Genomic DNA, 18,909 nt, shown 5'->3' with positions numbered 1-18,909 from the left:
TTAATAAATATATATGATACATAAAAATTTAAATTAAATAAAAATTAAAAAATTCTTATAAACTCTCATACTTTATATTTAATATATAGAATTAATATAAATATTTTTTTTATGATGATTATGATAAAGGTTATCCCAATATAAATATTAATATCTAAAATTGACATAATTATAAAAACAAAATTACGAAAAAGAAAAAGAATAACACATAGAGCAAAGTGGGGTCTTACTCTTGCGCACCCTACCCATGGGATGGGTTATTATATATTCGTTTTGAATTTGGTGTTAGCATGGGCGATTAGTCCTCACGCGCATGCAAGGGCGGGATCTTTGGCGCTTAAAACGAAAGACAAACGTTTCTTACACTCACACACTTGACACTACTCCAATTGCCCTCCCTTCGTTCCTCAATTCCTCATGGACGAGCCCTCGCTGCAACTCGTCTCCGAAATCGCAACTCGCCTCGCTGAGCGAACTCGTCCCAACAAAGACTTCATCCTCAAATCCCTCCGAGTAAGTTTTCTCTCCCCACGCATTCTGCAACCATCGCATGCTTTTGACCTAACATAGCCTCACGCCGCCTTTTGCGCTGTTTTTTCTTCTTCGAAATCGACGATTTATTAAGATGTTTCGCGTTTGTCATTTCTATGGTTTGTGTGCGTTGAAGTAGGTTGTAATCGAATTGTTAATAGATTTCTGAATGTGCGAGAATTCGTAATTGATGTTCTGATTCATCAGTCTCTGGAATTATCACAAGAGGTTGAACTTGGTTACATGAGGGTTAGTTAGATGGTTGCTACTCATTGAATAATTAGTTACTTTTCTATGAGTATTATATCAGTCACTTTGTTGCTCGTCTGTAATTAATTTGAGTTTCTTCTCTACAATGTTTTTGATACTGTTGGTCACTTAAGATGCTGGTATGCTGCGTGAATTATTATTATTATTATTGTGTTTTGCAGCAAGCCACAGATGCTTTGTCCGAGTTAAAACAGTCTCCTCAGCCTAAAACGGCCAAAGAAGTAAAGGCTTCTAAGAAACGAGAAGCTGCTTTGAAGTCCTTGGCAAATGCTGTGGTTTCCGGTGGTCTACTTCAACATGCAGATAGGGATGTTAGGCTTAGGGTTGCTATTTGCGTCACTGATCTTTTTAGACTTATGGCACCTGAACCGCCTTTCGAAGACAAGCATTTGAGGGTATCCATTATGTGTAGCATAGTTGAAATATGTGCAGTTTTCCTTTCTCCCCTTTTTGTTGCCTGTTTTGTTTGCAAGCCCTTGAATGCTTTAATTTAATGCTATTTTAATTATTTATTTATTGTGCTGACTGCAGATGTTTCTTTTTCTTGATTTCAGGATGCGTTTAAGCTTATAATTAGTTTGTTTGCGGATTTAGCTGATACTGCCAGTCCATTCTTTTCTAAAAGGGCTAAAGTATTGGAGACTGTGGCTCAATTAAGGTGTTGTGTGATAATGCTGGAGATAAACTGCATAGACCTGGTTCTTGAGATGTTCAATACTTTCTTCTCGGTTGCAAGGTTGAGATCTACCCCCCTCGCGTCCTCCTTCCTTGTGCTTAGCTGTTTTACTGGATTGTTAAGCTTGTTATGTTTTCCAAGGGGAAGAATCCTATTAGCTTTTGTTAGATTCATTGAAGTTCAGTGTTTGACTTGTGTGACAAAATTGTAGGTTTTAGCCTATAATGGGTTTGTTATATTATCTATTTGCCCTTAATAATATTAAATTTATGGAATGCAGCTGTTAGTGGGACTTGGGAGGTTGTAGTTTAGTAACTGTAATTGTTATTTCTTGTGGAGCAGCTGTCCTTAGTAATTGAAGAAAAATGCAGTCCATTTATGATTGTTGATTTTCATGGAAGCGTCAATGACACCCAATCCACTTCACCTTTTGTTTTTTTTGCAGAGATGAACACCATGATAGTTTGATCAGGGCAATGATTTCTATAATGATAAACATTTTGAGTGAGAGTGAGGGGGCATCTCAGCAACTATTGACAGTGATTTTACGAAATATTGTAAAGCAAAAACAAGTAAGTTCCTTTATTTTTTTAATCTTAATTTTTTTATACACAGTACACACACACACACATATATATTCCTAATATATTTTCACAATAATGAAGCATGCAACGAAGCTTGTTGTGATTAAAGGTCAAATATTGAGTGTAATGCATTTTCATTTATTTCCCTTTTTTTTTATTTGTTTTCAAGATTGTGGCTTGTTAGATAAAATCAAGAGAGGTAAAATGTAATAGTGAAGTTTTATTATCATTGATGCTTACGAAGGAATACAAGGAGAGCTGAATATATAGGGAACCTTTTCTAAAAACAACAGTGAGAGAAAAGAGAGAAAACAGTTGTAAAAGCAACCAGCAGAGAGAGAAAAATTAGAGAGGTGGCAGGACAGCTGTCCACTAAAAAGATTCTGAAGATATCCTAAAGATATCACAGAATGCAAAAAGCAAAAAGCACAAACAAACAAATATTCCCTTTTGTTGTAACCCATATACACTAACAGCCCCCCTCAAACTCAAGGTGAAGTTTTGACACAAAAACTTTGCACTTTGAGTTTGTTCCTAAGAACTTCAAACCGAGCAGCAGACAAAGGCTTAGTAAGAAGATCAGCCCATTGATCAAGAGCTGGTATGTGATAAACTAGAAGTTGCTTGGATAGGACTTTGTCACGAACAAAGAACACATCAATCTCCATGTGCTTTGTTTTGCTGTGGAAAACAGGATTGTGAGCAATGGCCACCGCGCTTTGATTGTCACAGAGTAAAGTAGGTGTAGAAAAGGGAACCTTAAGTTCCTGCAAAAGGGCTTGAATCCAAGTTAATTCAGCAGAGGCTTGGGCTATACTGCGATATTCAGCTTCTGTGCTGGACCGAGCAATAACACGCTGTTTCCTGGACCACCAAGATATCAAATTGGGTCCAAAAAAGATAGCAGAACCAGAAGTGGACCTCCTGTCATCAATATCAGAGGCCCAATCAGCATCACAAAAGGCAGTGAGAGAGATGGGGCCGTTTACAGCAGCAGGTTGCATATGAAGACCATAAGAGAGTGTGCCTTTTAAATACTTGAGGATACGTTTGACAGCCACCCAGTGAGAGTCAAGAGGAGTAGCCATAAATTGACAAACTTTGTTAACAGCAAAACTGATTTCAGGTCTTGTAAGTGTAGCATACTGTAAGGCACCAACAACAGATCGAAAAAAAGTGGGATTATGAAAGAAGTCATTCCCAGACCTGGACAATTTGCAGTTAGAGAACATAGGAGAAGGAGCACCATGAGCTTCAGCCAAATTAGTTTTAAAAAGAAGGTCTCGAATGTACTTGCTTTGAGTCAGAACCAGAGACTTGTCAGGCAAGTGTTTAACCTCAATACCTAGAAAGTAATCCAAGCTTCCCAATTGCTTTAAAGAGAAAATTGAGTCAAGTTGGTTGGTGATTTGTTGAATGAGCAAAGAAGAGCTGCCAGTGATAATGATGTCGTCCACATAAACTAGAATAAAAATGGTATGAGTTTGATGTTGGTACTGAAACAGAGATGGATCACATTTGCTAGCTTGAAAGCCAAACCGAGTTAGAGTCAATTTTAATTTGTTAAACCATTGACGAGGAGCTTGTTTCAAGCCATAGAGGGCCTTGTTTAGCTTGCAAACCAGACTCTTATCCCCAGCTTCAAATCCAGGAGGCTGCACCATGTAAATAGTTTCTTCCAAAGTGCCATTCAGAAAAGCATTATTTACATCAAGCTGAAATAGATTCCAATTATTGGTGAGAGCAAGAGTAAGAATAATGCGAATAGTTATAGGTTTAATAACAGGGGAGAAAGTCTCATGAAAATCAAAACCATGCACTTGATGAAAACCCTTTGCAACTAGCCGAGCTTTGAGCTTATCTATAGAGCCATCAGCATTTTCCTTGACTCTGAAAACCCATTTACATCCAACTGCTTTGCGATCAGATGGCAGAGAAACTAAATCCCAAGTATGATTGAGCATTAAGGCATTGTACTCTTGTTGCATAGCAGAGAACCAGTTAGGATCAGCAAGAGCTTGCTTAACAGTTTTAGGTTCACTGTGAGCTAAGAACAGGGATGGATGTATCCGAGGATTATGAAAGCCAGATTTAGACCTAGTTTGCATAGGATGGTTATTAATGGTTCTTGGTATACTGGCAGGGGCAGTGGAAGAGGTAGGAGAAGAGACATTTTGTGAGGAAGACTCAGGAGATGAAGGAGATACATTTTGGGAAGAAGACACGGAAGGAATGATTGATACACTTGAATCACCAATTTGAGAAGGCAAAGGAGGCTGCTGGGAGAGAACAGTTGAAGTGGTGCAAGGAGGAGACAAATCTGGATTGAGATTGAAATATTGACATGGAGAGACATTTTGTGTAAGGCTTGGCTGAAACAAATCTGTGTAAGGAAACCTATGTTCATTAAAGATGACATCCTTTGAAATGTAAATTCGGCCAGAAGAAGAGAGACATTTATACCCTTTGTGAGAGTTTGAGTATCCCAGAAAAACACACTCCTGGGATCTGAAATTAAGTTTATGACTGGCATATGGTCTTAAGAAAGGAAAACAAGCACAACCAAAGGTTCTTAAGAATTTGTAATCTGGTGATTTGTTGAATAAAGTAGTGAAAGGAACATTAAAGTTTAATGCAGCAGAAGGCAATCTATTGATAAGATAAACAGCAGTGGTAAAAGCAAAATCCCAAAATTTTAGAGGTAAGGAGGCATGATGAAGAAGGGTGAGACCAATTTCAACAATATGTCTATGTTTCCTTTCAACCACACCATTTTGATGATGTGTGTGGGGACAAATCACTCTATGTTGGATTCCATTTGTGGCAAGAAAGGAAGTAAAAGCTCGGTATTCCCCTCCCCAATCAGATTGAACACTTTTAATTTTGGTGTTGAATTGTAATTCAGCCATAGCCTTAAATTGTTGAAAAACAGATAGAGTTTCAGCCTTTGATTTTAAGGGATATATCCAGGTGTATTTAGAGAAAGCATCAATAAAGGCAACATAGTAAAGATAACCAGAAAAAGATGTAATGTGAGATGGTCCCCATAAATCAGTGAAAATTACATCCAAGGGGGCAGAATATATAGTTTGAGATGCAGAAGAAGGAAGTCTACGAGATTTTCCAACACAACAAGATGAACAAAATTCAGTAACATGTGTATTTGATGAGAGAAGGTTACATTGTGTAAGAACAAGCTTAAGAACATGAGAATTAGGATGACCAAGTCTAGTATGCCACATAGTGGAAGAACTAGATACATCAGAATTTTTATTGAAATTGAAACTATCTAAGACTGCAGAAGGTGAAACAGCAGACTGAGAGGGTATTTGAGCTGAAGAAGAGACCAATGCCGAGGGACCTTGGAGCTTTAGATGAGGAAAAGAATAAAGCCCATCAGCACCAACAACACCTTGAAGAAGAACCTCATTGGTGTCCTGAGATTTGACAAGACAATGATTAGCATGAAACTCAAAGAAAACACAATTGTCTTTAGCAAACTTACTGACACTCAACAGATTTTTGGTGATAAGAGGAACATGGAGAAGATTATTCAGGTGAAACTTAAATTGAGAGTTGATAGGAGAAATAAAAATGGAAGTACCAGAACCATTGATTTGCAAACCTTGACCATTTCCTATGAAAATTTGGTCTGGACCATCAAAATGCTCAAGTTGATGAATGTTCTGAGGCTCACCAGTAACATGAAATGAAGCACCAGAATCAGGAATCCATGAAGAGTTAGCACCTGGTTGAGAAGTATTAGCAACCATAGCACTTGGTGTGACATTAACACGAGCCTCCTGGCTGGGCTGTTTCGGATTAGGATTCACCCAAGTGTTGGAGCCTTTAAGATTTGAAGAAGAAGTGACCTGCACAGGCTGCAGTGTGGTAGGATCATACAGAACAAGGGATTCTGCAGGTTGATAATTAACATCAGCTCTATAGAAACAAACATTGGCAGTATGGCCATACTTGAAGCAAATCTGGCACTGGAAATTAGCAAAACGACCACCACGGCCTCTGCCCGAACCTCGACCACCACGACGCCCACTGTGACCACCACTAACACTGCCACGAGAATAACCCTGAGTGTAATTAATTGAAGGAGAAAAGGATTGCTTACGAAACCGGTTAGCTCTTGACTCATGAGCAAGAAGAAGAGCTTCCACTTCAGCAATAGGAGGAGTGACAAACTTGCTTTCAATAACAGAGACCACAGGTGCATACTCCTGAGGCAGACCTTCAAGAACAGCATCAACATATTCTTCAAGAGACACAGGACTCCCAACTCCAGCAAGTTCATCAGCAATAGTTTTAATTTGAGTCAGAAAATCACGCATAGACTGACCATCAAGAGTGGTGGAACGCAGGTCAGTGCGGAGCTGTCGAGCACGAGCTTTAGTTTGAGTATGAAAATACTCGTGAACCTTGTCCCACACTTGATAAGAGTGAACGGAGCCAATGACACGGGAAAGGATAGACTTCGAGAGCGTCGATTGCAGCCATGTGAGAAGCATTTGATCCTGGACCTCCCAGGTTTCATAAGCTGGATTAACAATATCAGAATCACGATCAGCATCTGTCAGATACCGGGGTGGAATTTGCGGATTAACCACAAACCGTTGAAGTTTGTGGGATTTGATGACTGGTTCGATCTGCTGCCTCCAGTGAAGATAATTTGAATCATCAAGTTTTTCAGCTATGGAGTTGGAGAAAAATTGTGAAAAGGGAGAGGAATTATTTGAAGTTGCCATAGAAGAGATGAGGAAGAAAAATTAAGATCCGGGTACAGGATCAGAAGGCTCTTGATACCATGTTAGATAAAATCAAGAGAGGTAAAATGTAATAGTGAAGTTTTATTATCATTGATGCTTACGAAGGAATACAAGGAGAGCTGAATATATAGGGAACCTTTTCTAAAAACAACAGTGAGAGAAAAGAGAGAAAACAGTTGTAAAAGCAACCAGCAGAGAGAGAAAAATTAGAGAGGTGGCAGGACAGCTGTCCACTAAAAAGATTCTGAAGATATCCTAAAGATATCACAGAATGCAAAAAGCAAAAAGCACAAACAAACAAATATTCCCTTTTGTTGTAACCCATATACACTAACATGGCTATTACCCCAAAAAATGTGTTTCATTGTTTTTCTGGTCAATTTGCCCAGAGGTATTTGTATGTTATAGCAAGTTCATTGTATTTCTCCCCCTTAGTATATGCTCTCCCCCTTACTAGATTGTCTCTTAGCCGTGTCTGAATTGTTTTTGATTTTATGTATTTTCTTGCTTCAAGATACACTTTTTTTTTGAAGTGTTTCAGAAAAACTATAGATGACTGACTATTTCTACCTTTATTACCGATAGATTTTCCATAAACATCTGCTTGATGTCATAACTAAATTATCCACAATTCTGAATTGTCTTTGCTGCAATTCAGTTGTGAGAAGCCATTCTTTTAGCCATGTTTTGGCTACTTCTGGATCTTTGGTAATACTATATATTTGCAAAGCAAGACTGAAATGAATCTATGTTCAAAACCTATACTTGAGTTGTTTCTAACTTTCAAAAGTCTGATGCAAATTATTGAGCAATTTCATTTTTGCTTTAAATTCTGGGAATACCAGTGCTCATAATTATGGAGTATTTCTTTTGTCCATTCAAATGTTTTGGGTCTGAAAAATACTTTTCTATGTTAAATGAAACCAAAATCTCACTTAGCTGTTTCTAACTGAACAACAGGATGCTGCTTATCAACTTGCTGCATCAGTCATTGAAACTTGTGCACAGGAGGATGAGCTGAACCCCCTAGTTTGTGGGTTTTTAACTTCTTGTATACATGACAGAGATGCTATGGACAGTGAACTTAAAGAATATTACCATGAAATTTTCTTTAAAGTTGTCTGGTGTGCGCCTCAGATGCTTCTTGATGTTGTCCCAACCTTAATGAAAGAATTATTGGTATGTCATTCCTTCATGTCAAAATTTAAAATTTTACACTAGATGAAACCAATTGCTTGAAATTCTTAAAATGTATTGATATTTTTAACTTCTGTTTTACTATATCTGCAATCCACTTTATAGGCTGATGAAGTTGATGTACGTATAAAAACTGTTAAGTTGGTGGGGAAGCTTTTTGCACGTCCTGAACATCATGGTGCTCTGAAGTATCATGAACTTTTTGTGGAGTTTGTGAAAAAATTTTGTGATAAATCTGTGGATGTTAGGATTAGTGCTCTACAATGTGCTAAAACTATCTATTTGGAGAATCCCTACGCAAGAGAATCCCATGGAAATGAAATTATCAGTAAGTTCCTTAATAAATATTTTTGTAGTTGTTTGTTGTTTATTGGTTTTATCTCCAAATTCCTGATAACCTTGCAACTTAGCAGCTTGTATTGAAGATAGATTATCAGACTTTGACGACCAAGTGAGAAAGCAGGCAGTTCTTGTTGCCTGTGATATTTTCAGGTCAAACCTGACAACTGATCCATCCAAACTAATGAAACTGCTATCTCAAGCCACCGAAAGACTTCGGGATATAAAGGCATGTGCAGTTAAATTTTATATGCCTGCTGAAGGACAAAATAATGAAAATACATATTTCTTGACGATGAGTAGTGCTTTTTCAGATGAATGTTAGAAAGAGTTCCTTGCAGAAGTTAATTATGGTTTATCAAGATTATTGCAAGAAATGTTATGAAGGCAGCATGACAATTAGCAATCACTTTGAAGAAATTCCATGTAAAATTATGATGCTGTGCTATAATAAAGATTGTAAGGAGTTCAGGTCAGCTTAAGAATTCAAGATTGCTATTAAATCAAAATTAGAGTTCTCTTGTCAAAAGTAAATTTTTCATAGAATTTCAGGTCACAGCACATGGAATTTGTTCTTGCTGATGATCTATTCCCCAAGGATCTTCCAGTTGTGGAAAGGATAAACCACTGGATACACATGTTTTCTCTTTTCAGTTTCTCTCATGAAAGGCTACTGAATACTATTTTGACTCACAAGAGAAGGTATTGATACCAACAACATGCTACTTTGAACATGATAAAACCAGAGTATTGTTTACAAATTGTTCCCCTTTTTCAGGTTCCAAAATGAAATGAAAAATTATTTGGCAATGCGGAAGAAATCGAAGGTACAAATAAAATGACTGGCTACATTTATTCATGATAAGGGCACCTTGTAGCCTCTTTTTTTTGGGTTAGAAATAGGTGGAATACTCAAATAAGTTATGTGTTGGTGACAAAATGGCATATATATAACTGATAGGTTTGGGAGTGGAAAACAGAGATTACAATCTTATATATGTATTTAGGATAGTAATAAAGATCAAAATTTTCTATTAGACAACATGGAACAAGAATGATGATTAATAGAAAGGGACTGCGCTAACTCCAAAATATTTATCAAAGGAAGAACTGTCCAAGACTGGACATTTGATTTTTGAAAATATTTGTTCTAAATATTTTTGTATGTTCAAAGGAAGAACTCCAAAATATTCCTGGGACAATTTAACACCCACTTACACCCAAGACTGGACATTTGATTTTTGAAATTTGCATGATAGAACATTTGTGGAAGCCTAACATTAATTTGGAAAGTGATAGAAACTGGATTAAAATTATAGAGATAAAAGCTTCTATTAACAGAAAAGGGTAGAAATGATTCCCAGAACTTTTGGGATGCTTGGACTTCCACAGAAATCTGAATTCCCTTTCAAGTCACAAGATAAAATCTCATTCTCTTATGTATAAGCAACATGCCTTGTTTCTCTAATTATATCAACTCTGAACTAACTTTGATAATTCAACTATGCAGCTAGGGGGATACCTACTGGAAAGAATTTAATATTAGAAATGAGTTGAGCTTTTTTTACTTTTGAAAACTAGCTCAAGGGAGGAGGATTTCCCAAACCTTATAAGGAGTATTGTGGTTATAATTTTAGCCAGTGAGGGACATCTTAGCAATGGTTCTCTTGATAGCAGGAGAGTCATGACTCGTGATGGTAGTAAAGGTTTAGCTTATGTATATGATTGAAGTTCAATCATTACAGTTTGCTATTCTTACAGGGTAAATTTATTAATTGAATTTTAAACTAAAAAAATTTACTGCAAGTAAATCCTCACTTTTCCCTCCAATTGTTAATTCATACTTGAGAACTTAAAAGATGGAGTCAGTATAATGCATGGGCACTTTCATGCTTCTGATTATTGATTTGTTAGTTTGTAATAATGGAGCTTCATAACTTTTTTCAGGAAATTTGTTCTGAAGAAAGGCAGAAGAAGATTGAAAGTATGTTTACAAAAATGGCAGCATTCTTTCCGGATTCTCACAAAGCTGAAGAGTGTCTTCATAAGTTAAACCAAATTAAAGATAATAGTGTGTTTAAATCACTTGAAAAATTGTTGGAGGAACAAGCCTTCACCACGGTTGAACAGAATATGAAAGTATGTTGTAGTCTTGACTTATGCATAGAATATTCCAATATCAGCTATTTGTTTTAGTTTTAAATTTTTAATTGAGTGACACGAGTTGGTGTTCTTTTATAGTAGTGTTCTTTTATAGTTTCAAGTGTTTTTGCCTGTTTATAGGTAAGTGTTAAAACTGTATTCTGTACTTAATTAGTCATACCCTGCATAGTTCTCTTGTGATTGGAAGTGATTTTTTTCCATGTATAATAGATCTAGGGTTCTCACAATTTTTCTTTTCATTGCTCATACTTCCTCCAGTAGCTTATTTTTTCTCTTTCATGGCACATGACTTCTTTGATGACTTGGCTTAATAGATCATAAAAAATTGACATTATTGGTTTTGCTCTAGGTATGTTATATGATTATGATTTGTGACTGCAACTACGAGTTGAATTGCAATTCGGATACATTATATGTCTAATTCACTCTGTATTTTGAGAATATGTAATCACTGTTTTGTTTTCATGTGTGGAGTTTCACAAACTTTTCTGTACATCTTGTGCCATGTTCTCTATGCACATCTTTATTCTTACTTTTCCTTAAGTAGTTATTTTGTTTTGTTTAAGCATCCATTTTTCCCATGTTAGGTCTCTTTTGTTGTTTTTGTTTTTTGCAGGATAAACATCTGGTTATTGGAGACAACATACCAAATTATGAGTTTTTACGTCCGCTCTTGTCGAAATGTTCAGACAACATTTTCAGCTCAGAGCATGTCCAATGTATCTTGGATTATCTTTCCAATAATGAAAATGGAAATAAGGATTTGGAGGATTCTTCTGCAAATCTTCTGCTGGTAAACAAAAAAAGCTGCTTAATGGATTTTAATATACTTTCTTCTAGTTACTTAGTTCTCCTTTTAATTTTTTAGGTGGGGAGAGGGAAGGGATAAATCATTTGAACCTGCTGCATGAAAATGAAATTAGGCACTAAATGCAAAGTAAAAGAGAGTGAGTGTGACTTGTGAGGCATTCCAACAAAAGTAGCTAACCTAAACAATGTCACAATCTGTTCATGATACTATTTTACAAGTTGTATAAATCCTGCTCCAAATATTTGACATGTTCATGTTGTAGTATTTACAGTCAAATAATATTATATAAGCCAAAGGTTTAAATATCTGCAACATAGTTTACACCTTCAAGTTCTTGACCTACATTTATTTCGAGTAGTTAAATTGAAAAGAAAGAGATTGGTCAATTGGTGCAAGAATGAATGTCAAAGCATGAACCATTTAACATGAATGCACTGTCCTCTTCGGGGCAGAGGAATTAGCTTTGGTTACTTGAGGTTGAAATGCTGTTTTTGTTATATTTTGCCTGAAGTTGTGCAAAAAATGCTTTTGGAAGTCTGCTATTTTTAGTGATGCATATGAGTGAACCTCTAAAGCTACAGTGATCACTTTTCAATGGGAGGAATTTATTTTGGTATCAAATTAATGTCTAGGTAAACTTCGGTAATATATTGTGAAAGTAGAAACTAATCTCAAGTGGAATAGCTGTTTGTCCTATTGACTGGAGTTGGAAAGCTAATCATCATACTTTACCTCTTTAAGTGTCCTTGTTAATATTGGAAAAATCAAATGTCTTATTAAAAATTGGATTTCAAGATTTTTACAATGAAAATAAAATATATTTTCATAATATTAGTTGATCAAGAGGATCTTAACTTTTTGGTGTGTTTTGGATAAATTTGATTTTGGATGCATGAAACTGATTATTACAGAATAAATTATTACACAAGCATTTCTCCCTACAGCAAAAATTTCACGGCTATCACAAACACTTATTATTTTATTTTTTTGTTTTTCTGTTATGAATATCTGTAGATTAGAGGACAGTTTCAACAATGGGAATGTATTCAAGTGCATTCAGAAATGATCTTTTATAACAATTTTGTTGCTATTTTGTCTGCCAAAGATTTTCTGATTGTAGTAGCTTGTGCTAAATGGAGAGGGCTTAAGCATAGTTTTAATATGTTTGTTTTAATACTCTGTAGATTAAATATCTTCAGGCTTGAAGAATAACAAATCATAAATGATAGATCCTCCACTACCTTATGCTGAAATTCATACATGAATAGATGGTTGAAATGGGAGCATTTAATGATTATTACTTTTCCATGGAGCTTAGTAATTGTGTTTAGCTAAGTTCAATGTATCTTACGAAGCAGTTCTCTTAAAAATAGTAGTAGTTATTTATTAACATTATAATGTAATCAATATTACTACAATACTACCCTTGGTATTAATTATAAGCAACAATCAATAGCTTTTAAAGTTACCAATGGATAAATTTCTTTTATACTAATTTTTTATTAACCCTAATTTCTATGCATTCATTTATTCTCTATTCATTGGATCATTGGATTATGAGTACTGACATTAAATATAACAACTACTTAAAGTAGAGGGTATCCTTGGAATAAAATATTAAGTAAACAGTCATTTTGGTCTTTGAAAGTGGTGTGTTGTCACATTTGTTTGTAAATTTAAGAAAATGTCAAATAAGTCCCTAAATTTTAATACTTATTGTCATTTTGGTCAATACTATCACTTTAGTCACTTATTTTATTTTATTTTTTACTAACATGATTGTTAGTTCGCACTTTCAGCGATTTGTTTGACATTTTCATGATTTCAAGGGCTAATATGATTGTGCCTAGAGCTATTAAAGTGGGTTCTGACTCGTCAAAAACTCAACCTGGCCCACTTTTGACACGACTCACTTGGATAGTTGGATTGAACCTATGGTGAACCGGACTATCCATCTAAACTACCTAAACTACTACAATGACAAGAATTTTTGTTTTTCTTAGAATAGTGAATTAAGCTTAACTCAACCCTACAAAACCGGCTTGTAAGGTAAGGGTTGCTTTCCACTTATATACTAAGTAATTGTCTAATCTCTAGTCGATGTGGGACTTGAGTTTTTCCTAATACACCCACTTACGTCCAGTACTATTGGTCTTGGTACGTGGATAAATGAAAGGTGACCCTTTTTTTTAATGATCTAGGATTGGCGAGACTTAAATACACTCCCTCATGTCCATGGTGCATGTATCAATGTGGGTGACCCATTTTTAAGAATCTAGGATAAGTTTGATATCATCTTACACCTTTTGCTTTCTACTTATATACTAAGTAATTGCCTAATCTCTAGTCAATGTGGGACTTGGGTTTTTCCCAATAGTTTTGATTATTTAAAGTTGTCCACTTTTTAAGTTTAATGTTGTATGCATGATGTTTAGTTTGACAATTTTTATTTTAGATTAGAGGTTATTTTAAATTGTAGTTTTTTTTTTTAATTTAAATTTAGGTGGGTTGGCTTGTTTAGCCCACCAACTTGTGGATTAGGCCAGGATGAAATTTTTTGAATATGTAAGCAGGTGGGTTGGGCTGGGACTGTTCACTTAGAAAGTGGGTCGAGGTGGGCTTGGTCAAATAGATCGGACTGGTTTGTTTTGATAGATCTAATTGTGCCTTTCAAATTTAGGAGACCAAAATGATCATTTACTCTAAAATATTTGGTTGCCCCCCTGCCATTTGGATTTTCTCTAACCAACATTTTTGGCATTATTGAAGAGGGTGGAAACTTAAAATAGTTTGATATGTTTTAGACCTGTTGAAATGTGTTGGATATCTTTATAATGTTTAGATATTTTAAAAGACACACAAAAGTGGTAGGAGACATTATTGAAATTCAAATAAACTCAACTAAAAGCACAAAAAATAGAGGTTTCAAAACATTTTAAGGATTTGGATTTTTATTTGTTTAGGATGTGATATTTGTTGGCTTATTTGTGTGCGTGAATGTTGAGGATCAGTGAAAATGTGACCAAAGGAATTTAGATACCTCATGAAAGATCTTATTTGTTACAAAAGGTTAAGCCATCAGGTTTCAGGAATGGTTTTCATGTATGAGTGTTTTTCTCTACTCTATCAATGTGTTAGTCTTTGTCAAAGCAATTAATTCAAAAGTAGAGGTTTTGAATATGAATTGATTTGATGGCTACCCAATGATTTTTAGATTTTGTCTATAGTAGCCAAATTGAAGGAAGCATCTTTGTTTGTTGGAATTGGACAATAATCTCTTAATATGGATTATTTGATAATTTTTACCACCATTTTACTTGAACCAGGCTATTGTTCGAAATTTTCCCTCTATGATGAAAGGCTTGGAAAAGCAGTTCCAAAAGTTATTGGAGCAGATAAGTCCTGTAAATGACAAGCTGATTGATGTCATAGCAAAGGCAGGCTCTCATATGTCTTTCAATCATAGGTAACTTATTTTTTTTAATTTATTTTTGGTGTGTATAATTTGAATGTTTACAACTCATTTACACATCAAAAAGTCTGCCTTAACAAAATTTACCACTGCTGCTACTGTTTCAAAGAATATTTGTATGGCATGTTTTGTTTCAAGTTGAAAGAATTTTGGTGTTTTTTTATTTGGATGTTTTAGTAGTTTTATCTGTATTTTTTTTTATGTAAACAATAGCTGTATTGGTGGACTTTTGATGCAATTAGTGGTGTGTTGCTTCAATACATCCAGTAATTAGTAGATACTTCATATCAATGTTGTAGACTTGTTAATTTTCAAAGATAGGTCTCTCCTTCTCTCAAGGTGACTCTGATTTTGGGGCTTTCCCAAGATTTAAAGTTTGCTGAATGATCTAAGATTTTTTTTTTATGATTAAGCAGTAGATTTTAGGATTTAAATTGAAAATTTTCTTTTAGCTGGAGAGATGTCAGTTTTGAATTAACTTTTTTAATTAAAAGTACACTAATATTTTACTAACTTTCTAATTTAGTTATTGTGTTTTCTCTTCGCAGTGACATTTTTCCATTTCTCAAAAGAATTTGCTTTGATGGAACTCGCAGACAGGCCAAATTTGCATGCTCTGCAATTGCTGCTTTAAGTTATGAACAATCAGTTTTCAAAAAGTTATATGAGGTATACATCTTTGTGTGAATGCTACCTTGAACTATATATTTGTAATTTTAGTGGATGAAAATTGGGAGAAGAGAAAAACAAAGATTTCATTTTTTGAATTTGCTTGATTATTGAGTCATTTTACCACTCATCAAAAGTTATCTATTTATAATAATAATAATAATAATAATAATAATAATTACAAAGATAATAAATAACTACAAGTATTTTCAACAGAACTACTAAGATACCAAACACAATAACTAAGTTACTTGTAAAAGTAATAAACTAATAATCATTAAATGCTCTTTTTTCCAACACCCCTCAAGCTGGAGAATAGATGTTTTCCATTCACAGCTTCCATACAATATCTTTTAAAGTCTGATTTGCACAATCCTTTGGTAAGAATATCTGCAAGTTGACCTTGTGAAGGTACACCTAGAGTACAATTCAAACCACAATCAAGTTTTTCTTTGATAAAATGCCTATCCATTTCAATATGTTCTGTTTGATCATGCTGAAAAGGATTATGAGCTATGGTGATTGCTGACTAATTATCATAATGGAGCTCCATAGGTCCATTCCATTTAATCTTCTACTAAGACACACCTTAGAACTCTATGGTCAAGTTTTCCCTTGTCTTGACCATGGATGTGGACAAATGAGACACACCCAAAGATCTTTGGTGGAAGTTTACTAAAAGCAGACAAGTTGGAAAGTACATCCATAGGATTCTTAAATCCTGAGATAGAGGATATGCAATTTGTAAGATATGTTGCTGTGAGACCAATCTCCACCTAGAAAATGTTTTGAATATAATTTTTGAAACAATAATGCTTTGATTTGGTCTAAGAGGTGTCTGTTTTTCCTTTCTGCAGTTTCATTTTGTTGTAGTGTCATGATTTATTCCCTCCTTTTGGCAATAGGAAGTAATGACTTGATTAAAATACTCCTTCCCATTGTGTGACCTAAGTTTCTTTAACACACGAAATTAACTTTTTATCATTGGGATTTTTTTTTGAAAGATATTGCTTCAGATTCTGTTTAGGAAAAGCCAAGTGACTTGGGTACAAATACAATCATCAATAATTCTTAGACATTTTAAAATTTCATCCCTCCTTAAAATGCGCAAAACATGTGTATTTTCTCTGTGGAAGTCCTTAATCCATAGTCATCCATGCTTTAGGTTTGATTTAATTGTTGTATGACTAATAGTGAGCTCTAGCTACATGATTTATCGTACATACCTATTTGCATGTTGATTGATTTTTGAAAGAACAAACCACTCCATGAGGATACTTTATTCTATCTATCGACAGTTATAAATTAAAGCTAATTTGGGGCATTCTATTAGTAGTGGTGATTCGCTTCTTAGTACTAACAACTAACTTTATTCTTTCCTGTTTTTCTGTGTGCAGGAACTAATTGATTCTTTATATAGCGAGTGGAATGTCCCTACAATTTTGCAATCTATGGGATGCATTGCACAATACTGTGTTTCAAATTTTGAAACTCGAGATGAAGAGATCACATCATATATATGCCAGAATATCATTCAAGTAATTGAGTTTAATGATAAATTGTCTTGTTTGTTTAATTTATTCTTCCAGAAGAACTCTTTTTTTGGATCGGCAAAAGAAAATATATTAGCTGTATGAATTGTTCTTGGAACTCTGTTGATATTGTGTGAAAATATATTATTTCTATAAATTGTTCATGGAATAAGTTGCATAATTGATTAGATGGAGCATTCGGATGATGGTCATGATGCAACATCCTTTCCGGATATCTCTCAATGTAGCAAATCTTGTCAATTAAAGGTTAGTATGAGGAATCTGATGGTGCATTTGATTAAGAGTTCCCATCTGACTGTAAATATGGACATAAAAAAAATTATTTTTTTCTATTCTGTTGTATGCCATGTTGTTTCTAGTTTCTTGTATATTGTGTCCATGTATACATTTCATATTGAATATATTTTCGACTTTTCAAACTGCAACTAGTTTTATAGAGATAGTCTTGTCTTTTTACATACACACGCTCAAGGTTAAAATTCCAGCCACCTTAAACACTTGAGCTAGTAGAATGCAATTGATGTGTTTGGCTTAGTTATTTTGTGGGGTCCAAAATATAACTGAAAGCATGCCTTTGGCATTGGAGTCAATGTTCAGTATTTATGCCTTTTAAAGCTTTAACTTAACAACTAAAAGCAGAAGGAAAAGGGAAATGGGATATAGAAAAACTCTATATTTTATGCCTTTGTGTCCCTGTTAGTTTTATGGTGGTGTGAAACCACCACAAAATGGAGGCATAGGGACTAAAATGAAAAGTTGGTGCAGGTATGGGGCCCGAATGATTAATTAAGCTCCCCCCTCCCCTGTGTGTTGATACTTGATATTATGAATGGGCTTAATCCAAGTCTGATGTGGGAAAGTGTGGCAGTGTGCTGCATCATTTTCATTTGTGTTTGAGCTTGAAATGCTTGTTTGCCCTAAAATGCCTTGGCACTTTGGACTTGTGCACCTCTTATTAATATATCCTTATATTTGCTCTTAACTCACCAATGTGGGATTTGTTTTATTTTCCAATACTTTGTTTAAATGATTGATAAGTATTATAAACTTTAATTTTTATAATGCAACTATAAGCTGCCATGGTTTTAGCTTTAACAATATTCAAACAGAGCAAAAAGTTGTTGATGATATTCTGCATAATTTTTTTTTTCTTTTTAAATGATAGATAGTTTATTAAATATGCCTGCCTCTAAACATCAATTCACAAACACTTCATACTTGAGCTTGAAAATTGCATTTAATTTAAAGCATCTCTCTACATAACAGTTATGTTTGCATTATTTAATTTGTTGGTCTTGCACACATGTTTAGAATATTGAATTAAGTGTGATGCTAAAATAAGGTGTTTAGGTTTGAATAACAATCTCCTTCTGTTTCCAGTGCAATGTAAGTGAAGAATGCTATTTAGTTGAGCCATAGAGGTGGAATGTTTCAAATGGTGTACATTGTATTCGTTCCATAAGTTTGTAATTTGTCTAGCTTCATGACCATGGTTTTTGCAGATTTATGGGCTGAAAGCACTGGTGAAGATTTATTTGCATTATAAAGGGAGTCATGTCGAACATAATATTAATGGTTTGTTGGACATCTTGTCAAGAATGTTACGGGAAAGTGACAATTTCTTTAGTACATCTACGAGCTCATGGTATAGCTTTTGTTATCTCCTCTTTCTTTATGTCAATTTTTTGTATGCACTAGCTCTAGGTTTAATGCTTTTGCTTTTGTTTTCCATTACCTAATAAATATAGAACTTGATCTCATGTTTTTACTTGCAAAAAACCCTGACTTTGTTTCATAATATTTTAAACTATCAAAGGAGACTAGCTTATATGAAATATAAAATTATAGTGGCCATGGGTTTGGATA

At 34.7% G+C, this 18,909-nt stretch overlaps 1 protein-coding gene across 4 annotated transcripts in view; it reads left to right on the top strand.

Moving 5' to 3' along the window:
* The first annotated feature begins 290 nt into the window (after positions 1 to 290).
* The window catches only part of LOC109817412 (ARM repeat superfamily protein), a 29,252-nt gene continuing 10,633 nt past the window's right edge, over positions 291 to 18,909 (top strand). Inside the window, exons 1-17 of one of the 4 annotated variants that reach the window (XM_020382650.3) lie at positions 291 to 513; positions 963 to 1,196; positions 1,356 to 1,537; positions 1,923 to 2,049; positions 7,800 to 8,018; positions 8,142 to 8,364; positions 8,450 to 8,604; positions 8,690 to 8,847; positions 8,928 to 9,077; positions 9,154 to 9,202; positions 10,323 to 10,514; positions 11,155 to 11,331; positions 14,676 to 14,815; positions 15,370 to 15,490; positions 16,888 to 17,028; positions 17,212 to 17,289; positions 18,546 to 18,688. In XM_020382650.3, coding sequence (XP_020238239.2) covers positions 418 to 513; positions 963 to 1,196; positions 1,356 to 1,537; positions 1,923 to 2,049; positions 7,800 to 8,018; positions 8,142 to 8,364; positions 8,450 to 8,604; positions 8,690 to 8,847; positions 8,928 to 9,077; positions 9,154 to 9,202; positions 10,323 to 10,514; positions 11,155 to 11,331; positions 14,676 to 14,815; positions 15,370 to 15,490; positions 16,888 to 17,028; positions 17,212 to 17,289; positions 18,546 to 18,688 — 2,585 coding nt within the window. In that variant the 5' untranslated portion in view covers positions 291 to 417. The remainder of the gene's footprint in view (positions 514 to 962; positions 1,197 to 1,355; positions 1,538 to 1,922; positions 2,050 to 7,799; positions 8,019 to 8,141; positions 8,365 to 8,449; positions 8,605 to 8,689; positions 8,848 to 8,927; positions 9,078 to 9,153; positions 9,203 to 10,322; positions 10,515 to 11,154; positions 11,332 to 14,675; positions 14,816 to 15,369; positions 15,491 to 16,887; positions 17,029 to 17,211; positions 17,290 to 18,545; positions 18,689 to 18,909) is intronic. The other 3 variants (XM_020382649.3, XM_020382648.3, XM_083063657.1) reach the window with 3 other exon arrangements.

This window comes from Cajanus cajan, chromosome 9 (assembly GCF_000230855.2).
Source record: "Cajanus cajan strain Asha chromosome 9, NIPB_CcT2T_4, whole genome shotgun sequence".
Taxonomy (NCBI): Eukaryota; Viridiplantae; Streptophyta; class Magnoliopsida; order Fabales; family Fabaceae; genus Cajanus; species Cajanus cajan.
The sequence above is the reverse complement of the archived record's forward strand: the minus strand, read 5'-3'. Positions and strand labels throughout refer to the sequence as shown.